Below are 8,251 nucleotides of genomic sequence, written 5' to 3'. Positions count from 1 at the left end.
ATCTAAAAAATTTATTTCTGGTCTTAATAAAAATGATGAACATGAGAGTTGTGATAAGGCAGCTGAATAGAATGAGGACAGTGGAACTTGTAGTCATCTCACCATTGTCTAGGATGATGGTGGCAACTGGGATATCTCAGGCAATGGAAATTATGGTTAATAACATAGTAGACAGGCACTCCAGCATTCTGAGATGGTGGTTATTCCTGCATTTTCCAGGTTATTCCTCTGGGTTATTGAGCCCAGATTATTGATCTGGCTCTAACTATGCAATGAAGAGAGAACAGAAAACTCAGTGGGTTCAGTGCAGAGCCACCAGAAGCTGAATTAGCAACATGTGAACCCAGCTGTACCACTGCCAAGACCCTTTAAAGCCATGAAGCATCAATGCTGCTTTGGCATGATTGGCACCAGAGCTAGCAGATCTTTACAGGCCTGACCTTGGGTGTAACTGTTCTGTGTTTGCAGGATGGGGAGTGTTAAGGAGCCGGTTAAGAGACACCGCAGTACCTTGCAGGATCTAACTCAGCCCTGAAGGTGAGTGCTGTGCTGATGTTACCTCTGTTAGACCTGAGATAATTCTTACAGAGCAACTGTCTCAGTGCTACACCGCTCCTAGTGGGCCACTGCTCGCCAGCTCTGAGCTGGCTGAATAGGACTAGCCAGCCCACCTCTGTGCCCCAAAAGGGAAAAAATACTGAAGTGGCACAAAGGTAATCCAGAAGTTGGAAATTTAGGCTTCCTTATTGTGATATTGCACTGAATTTTTAGTGTCTTGATTCTGAGCAGACTAATTGTAGGATTGAAGAGGGATTTCCCCCCCTCTTCATATATATGGGTTGGATGTGTGGGGCTTCGCAAACTGGCCATAGTTAGAGGTAGGACACAGGGAACAGTTCTGCTACTAGTACTGAAAGTCACCTAGATTCCTGGCTGGTTCATCTTGTCCACAAAGCAGGGCTAAACAGACTGCCAAATTTGGACTCATTTTGATTCAGAGCAGTTTGGCTGAGAGCTATGCAGCTACAACAGTAGCAATGGCCTTAACATTTCTGTCCATTCCCCCCCCACCCCCTTTTTTTTTTTTTTTGTTAATAGTACAAAGCTTAAATTTGTTAAAGTGCTATGAAACATTGTGCTTTATAAAAGGTGGGAGCAGTTATCCTGAAGTGGATCTCATAGTTAAATGCGTGTGCATGTGCGAAAAGGATGTGTTTCAATGATACAGTCACTTCAGTCATGAAATTCTTGTTTGTTTTTCTGTGTTTTAAAGTTACAGCTGCTCTTCAGAAGGTTTTGAACAGAGTAGTGTTAATTCCTTTTGGCTTTATTTCCAAGATGCCTAATGAGAAAATTCAAGAAGGCTGCAGTTGGAAGGTTGTCTCCTGGCACATCTTTCTTCCACCTGTTTGGAACTTCTCCCACAGAAAACTGCACATACTGGATCAGTTTCAGTGAACTGAAATCGTTAATTTCCTTAGTTCCCTACTAAAGCCCATTCATTTTGAAACCATTACTGGAATATAATTTCTCGAATAACACAAATGCTGCATCTTATTCTGGTGAATAGTGAAAAAAACCCAAGACCCAAATCCTTTTCAAACCAAATGTAATATGCAAACACATGAACAAAATGCTGCAATCAAATTGTAGCATTTCTGTTTTACTTTGGCAAATATACAATACAGTCATAATCTGAGAGCATCAAGAATATGTAGCTCTCCCTTTTTTTGAAATGTGTAGAATGAAACTGCTCAGGAAAGCATCTTCTGCCAGTTGTTAATGCTTTTTCTTTTCGTACTTACTGAGGAACCTCTTTGCTGCAGCTGTGTCATAACTGAATAACATTAATATTTTAATTGGACTTTTTAAGGTTGTGCGGTGTTAAGGTTTCATTTACTCTCAAGTCAGCTTGGATTTTATGAGGCTATGGCTTTTCTTAAAGAATTTCCCTAGGTACTTCACTTAGGTTATCTAAAGACATTAGCACATCATTTAGTTGCTTGAAAGTTTAACCGGCATTTTGCTGTTTAAATGCTTAGTAGGATTAAAGACACTATCACATCAAAAGAGTTGAGTTTTCCGTTTCTCTACATCTTCCACCTCCTACTCTCTCCCTTCCCTCCATGGTTGCCTAAATTGCTTCTCAATTTAATTGAGTGAAATGACTTTCAGTCTCTGAACAAAAAATAAATTCAAAAAATAAAGCCGATTTAAAAGATTTCAATTGAAGAAGGACCCTGACGACTTTTCCCCACTGGAATTTCTCGGGAAAAAAGCGTCTGGGATCGACTTCCCTTGGCCCTATGAGCGCAAAACACCTCTGGAAACATTCTTCCCAAGAGTCCTTCGTGAACTCCTAAAATCCGCATCCCCCGTGTCTTTGAAACTCTAATTTCAATCTAATCTAATCTAATTAGGCTAATGACTTGCCCACCACCATGCAAGAAAGCTGGGACAATCTCCTTGAGATTTCCCTACCTCCCAGACTTACACTTTCTTCATTGCATCAGGCTGGCTCTAAACTGCAAGAAGCACAAACTTTGATTTCACTGAAGGGAAAGGATCTTTAGATAGGCAGCTGCTTAGAAGCCAACCGTGCCGTGCATTTGAGGAGACATTAAAAATATACTAGGTTTTGATAGTGAAGGTACAAAGCATACTTAAATATCGATCACGTTTTGTTTTGGTTGTGTGTCAACGGTGTAAGTCTTCATTCAATAGGGCACAGAGAATGTAAATGTTAGTACCATCGACAAACACAATGCGCTTGCAGGGATGCAGCTCTTCTCCGCTTACCCAGCGCATCTCTGCGCCTTGATCATTTGTAGTAAAGATCACAAGCCTAGAGGCAGAGAAATATAGCCTGGTCCCCTCGTAAAGAGGAACAGGCTGAAATCTGTCCAAATGTTGTGAAGTTGTGAACTCAGCCTTATTTTTAAGTGCTGACTGAGAGAAGATGAGGATCCTGAGCGCGCGCAAGCCAGGCTCTGTGAACCTCATCTCAAGTTTGATTAAGGTAGAATCTGGCAAATCTTCCTGTTAAGCAATTACTTATTTGGCTTTCTGTGTTTTCTGAGCTTGCATGGCACAATTACAAAGCAAGGTGAAAGATCTCACATCGTTAAAAGTACTGAGCCACAAGATAGTAGAAAGCCTACCACAGAAGTTATGTCAGAGGACTTCCTTTTACCTTTCACGGACAGAGTTAAGCCTGTCAATAACACCGTGTTTTGTTTTGGTTTTTTCTTTAAATGACAGATGCTTCCCAGGTTTGAGATTGTTTGTTCTATTTCCTGGGTATTAACTGATTTAATTATGATTTGCCAATCTGACATTTTTTTATTCAAGATTGTTCCCAGATACATTTTTCTCATTTCACTTTCAGACTCGGCCTTTCCCCCTCCTGTCAGAAGGAACTGTAACGCGGTTTATTTCTCTTTTTTTCCTTTTTGTTGTTGTCTCGAGAGGACAGTGATTTCAGTGGCGTGTTGAGCTGTCATTCCCGCCTCGGGAGGGCTGGGGGGCGATGCCCGTCTTTCCTTCTGCGGGGAACTGGACAGCGGGGAGCCGCGCACTGGCGCGGAGCCCCCGACGGCAGCGGCCGTCCTCCCCGCGGCAGGACGCCGGGGCGAGGGCACGAATCATCACGGACGGGACTGTCACCGCCGCAGCACTTCTCAGCGACTGAGCGGGAGCCCTGCCCAGCACGGGGCTGTGCAGCAGCCCCTCCCGAAACACCCGTGGGAGACACCGCTGCTCCGCGGGCAACCCCGGCGGCACGGTGCTCGCTGGGGCCGGCGCGGCGGCCGGACAGGGGGCGGGGATGCAGACCCGCAGAAAGTCCCGCCGGCCCCGCGGCCAGGGGTGCCCGGCCGAACCTCCCCCCACCGAGCGCCGCGTCCTCGGGCCGCCGCCGCCTGCCTGCAGGTGGCGATAAGCACCCCCGGACCCCCCCGTCCGCCGGCAGCCCCGGGGTGTGAGGTGCCACCCGCCCCAGCCCGTCAGTGCCCGGCCACTGGAAGCCCCCCGCCCCGGCCTCGCACACGCCGCACAAGCTCCTGGCGCCGCTCCCGAGGGGAAGCCCAAAGCCCCCGCTGCCCGGGGCGGAGCTGCGGGGAGGAGATTTGGAGGGGGAGGGGGGAGTCCTGGTGGGTTTCTCTGCGGTGTCGTCCCAGCGGTGAGGGGGCGGCGGGCGGTGACGGACACCGGCGCCCGCCCGCCCGGTCTGCCAGCGGCGCCGGGGGACGATGGCGACCCAGCGAGGACTCCCCCCCCCTCCCCCCCGCCGCCGCGGAAGGCGGGATGAAGGGGGGGACGGAAGGGGAGGGGAAGGAGGGAGGGAGAAAGTGAGGGGAGAGCGGAGAGGCAGAGCAGGAAGGAGCGGCGCGGGAGAGCGGCGGAGCGAGGGGCAGCAGCTCGGCGAGCGGCGGCGGGAGGGCCGCCCCCGCCGCCCGGGGCTGCGCGCTGGGCAGAGGCGGCGGGGATGGGCGGGCGCGGGGCGGCTCCGCCAGCCGCCGTCCTCCGAGCCTCGGCCGCCCCCCGCCGCGCTATATAGGGGAGGGAGGGGTGGCGGAGCGGGGGGGTGCCCGGCGTGGCCAAAGCGCACGGGGCGGCGATGCCTCCTGCCAGGGGAGCGCACAAGTGACCGGCGCCTCTTCCCATGCCCGTCTCCTGAAGAGACCCCCCCCCCCGCCCGGCATGGATGTGGCCAACAACACTACCTCCCCAGAGCGGTCCCCCGAGGGGGCAGGCGGCCCCGGCCTCGCCGAGGTGACCCTGGGCTACCAGCTGCTCACCTCCCTGCTCCTGGGCACGCTCATCCTGTGCGCCGTGAGTGGCAACGCCTGCGTGATCGCGGCCATCGCCCTGGAGCGCTCCCTGCAAACCGTGGCCAACTATCTCATCGGCTCGCTGGCCGTCACCGACCTCATGGTGTCCGTGCTGGTGCTGCCCATGGCGGCTCTCTACCAGGTGCTGAACAAGTGGACGCTGGGGCAAGTCACCTGCGACATCTTCATCTCGCTGGACGTGCTGTGCTGCACCTCTTCCATCCTGCACCTGTGCGCCATCGCCTTGGACAGGTACTGGGCCATCACGGACCCCATCGACTATGTCAACAAGCGGACTCCCCGGCGGGCCGCCGCGCTTATCAGCCTGACCTGGCTCATCGGCTTCTTGATATCCATCCCGCCTATGCTGGGCTGGAGAACGCCCGAGGACCGCTCGGACCCCGACGCCTGCACCATCAGCAAGGACCACGGGTACACCATCTACTCCACCTTCGGCGCCTTCTACATCCCGCTTCTCCTCATGCTGGTGCTCTACGGCCGCATCTTCAAGGCGGCCCGCTTCAGGATCCGCAAGACGGTCAAGAAAGTGGAGAAAAAGAAAATCGCCGACACCTGCCTCACTCTCTCCCCGGCCGCCCTGCAGAAGAAAAGCAACGGGGAGCCCGGCAAGGGCTGGCGGCGGACTGTGGAGCCCAAGCCCGGTGCCTGTGTCAACGGCGCGGTGCGGCAGGGCGAGGACGGGGCCGCCCTGGAGATCATCGAGGTCCAGCGCTGCCACAGCTCCTCCAAGACGCATCTGCCGCTGCCCAGCGAGGCGTGCGGCTCCCCGCCACCCCCCTCCTTCGAAAGGCGCAACGAGAAGAACACGGAGGCCAAGCGGAGGATGGCTCTGTCCCGGGAGAGGAAGACTGTCAAGACCCTGGGCATCATTATGGGCACCTTCATCCTCTGCTGGCTGCCGTTCTTCATCGTGGCGCTGGTCCTGCCCTTTTGTGACAGTAAGTGCTACATGCCCGAGTGGCTGGGGGCAGTCATCAACTGGCTGGGCTACTCCAACTCCCTCCTCAACCCCATCATCTATGCCTATTTCAACAAAGACTTCCAAAGTGCTTTTAAGAAAATTATCAAGTGCAAATTTTGCAGGCAGTGAAGCCCGCCGCTGCCGGACGGGGCAGCGGGGTCCTGCCACTCGCTCCATCCGCCTGGCCCCCGCCGCAGTGTCCCCCCCGCCCGGCAGAAGGGCGGGGGGCTCGGGGACCCTCCTCCGCAGAGCGCCCGAGTCTCTCGCTCCTTCGCCTGTCGGACAAGCCCCGCGGGGGGAGGCAGGGCAGGGCAGGGCAGGGCTCCAGGGGATGGCGGGGGGACGCCCAGCCCGGGAGGGCTCCGCGGCCCCCGTCGCCTCGCCTGGCCTCGCCGGGGCTCCGCTGCCGGGCGCCGGCGCTCCCGCCGCCGTCCCTTCCTCCCTTCCTCCCCCCCTTCCATCGTTCCGGGTAGATTTAGGGTTTGCAGATCGTTGCTTGTGGTCACTGTAAACCACAGTGTCTGCCCGAGTAGCATCGGTAAAAATAAACCACCCTATGCAGAAAACCGCCGTGCCGGGGGTTCTCCTTGGATTTACAAGGAGACGGCGAGGGGCTCAGAGTCCGACCTCCGCCCGGCAGCGTGAGTATGGAGGCTGAAGGCGACGCCCCGAGCGGAGGAAGGGGCTTTGAGCTCGTCGCTTCCCGGGCTGTGAAACCACAAAGGGGATTTTCTTCGGGGAAAAGCGACCGTGTGGTACCTTGCAAGGTACCTACAGCAGCATCCCCGTCTGCATTACGTGTGTCTAACAGCTCTCCTGCTATGCTAGGACCTTCCAGTTCATCTGGCTTCCCTTCCTGGCAGCGCAGGGAGGTGATGGGGCTTAAACCCCAACCGCACGCCTCATTATATGGAGATACATATTTTTAAAATGCCTTTGACCGAGGGTTTCCCACCAAGGAAAGGCTCGGCGCTGTGCGACTGTCCCTGAGTTCACCGCGCACGCAGCGGCACAGGGAGTTTAAGCAGTCTGCGAAGTAGCGTTTTTTTTTTTGTTTTGTTTTGTTTTTTTTTCCTAAGCCGCTTGAAAGTTTCTCCGGAGACCTTGCGGTTGCTTCGGAGGCAGCCAGCCGCGGCACATTTTGCTCGGGAAACAACAAACAAACAACAAAAACCGCAAACAACAGCAAAACGAACCAAACCGATCAACCAAAACATTGCCATGTGCTCCGTGGCAGAAGGGGAGGGGCCGAGAGCATCCTCCGGCGGCAGCCGCAGGTGGCGAAAACGGCATCTGGGCGCAGGCTGGGAACGGGCAGGCTCCCTTCTCCCCCGGGCCAACCCCGGCGAGGGGAAGCACGACCCTTCTCGCAAGCTGAGAGCTGCGGCCAGAAGCAGGCAGTGTAACTGCGATGCCATGGGCAGGGAGAGCCAAGCATGGCCTGGCTGGTCCCCGCGGCGGCTCCGCAAGCCTTCTCCCCGCAGAGGGTCCCTCCTCTCCCGTCAATTCCAGCTGCTTGGCCCCAGGAAACCCGGTGTGCTTCTCCTTCCCCGCCCAGCCCGGGACTGGAGCAGGGCAGCAGCACAGCCTTGCCCGCCGCGCAGCCCCCCTGCCCCTTGCCCGCCGTGCCCCGGGCTCTCCCGCCGGCCGCGGCCGGGGCCTGGGGCCGCTCTCGGGCCGGGGAGGGATGGCGCCGGGCCGGCCAGGCACTGGCACTGGGCCGGCTGCCGCGTACCTCTGCGACAGGCAGCCTGAAATGAATGCTTGACCAAATATATATATATATTTTCCTGTTTATTTTTGTGTAATCTGTGTTACCTGTAGGTAAAAGGGAATGTTAACTCTGTGCGTCACGTGAATGTAAGTGCCCAGTCATTTCTGAACTTCAACCGCTTACATTAAATGACAATAGTGCTTTTAACAGCCTCAGATACATAGCTGATTTTCTGAAAGTTGTCTTTGACCTCATTTTCGCAATTAAAGTGATCTTTGATCTTATCTCCTCTTTGATCACTCCTAACCACGTGTGTCCTATATAGTCCTGAAGTGCCGGAGTGTCAGAAGAGCCAGCCTGCAGCGATTAGGGAGCCGAAACGTCTCCCGAATGCTCGGATATCCCGTGACTTTGGGAACCCCACCCGCCGGGGGTGCAGGCTGGGCAGAGCCGCCGGGCACCCCGGGGCCGGGGCGGGAGCGGGGCCGGACCGCAGAGCGCGGCCGCGCCGGTAGGGGACGACGCGCCTCGGTGCGGAGCAGAGCTGCCGCGCAGCGGCGTTTGCTCCTCTCGCCGTCTCCTCCCCCTCCTCCCGCCGACTCCTGCAAGTGCGTTTCTGCACGTTTTGCCCTTTTAATTTTTTTTTTTTTTTTTTTTTTTTTCCTTTGCGAACCTTCCTGCAAACTCCCCGCTGGGGAAGCCTGGCCGCCCTCCGGCCCCGCA

The 8,251-nt window shown here is 55.2% G+C and overlaps 1 protein-coding gene across 1 annotated transcript; it reads left to right on the top strand.

The window, feature by feature from the left end:
* Window positions 1-4,701: 4,701 nt before the first annotated feature.
* HTR1A (5-hydroxytryptamine receptor 1A) lies at window positions 4,702-7,813 on the top strand. Its single transcript, XM_074812387.1, has one exon. The coding sequence runs from the start codon at window positions 4,702-4,704 to the stop codon at window positions 5,941-5,943; it is 1,242 nt and encodes a 413-aa protein (XP_074668488.1). The 3' UTR covers window positions 5,944-7,813.
* The last annotated feature ends 438 nt before the right edge of the window (window positions 7,814-8,251 follow it).

This window comes from Strix aluco, chromosome Z (assembly GCF_031877795.1).
Source record: "Strix aluco isolate bStrAlu1 chromosome Z, bStrAlu1.hap1, whole genome shotgun sequence".
In the NCBI taxonomy this organism is placed as follows: domain Eukaryota; kingdom Metazoa; phylum Chordata; class Aves; order Strigiformes; family Strigidae; genus Strix; species Strix aluco.
This window is presented reverse-complemented; position numbering and strand designations above follow the sequence as displayed.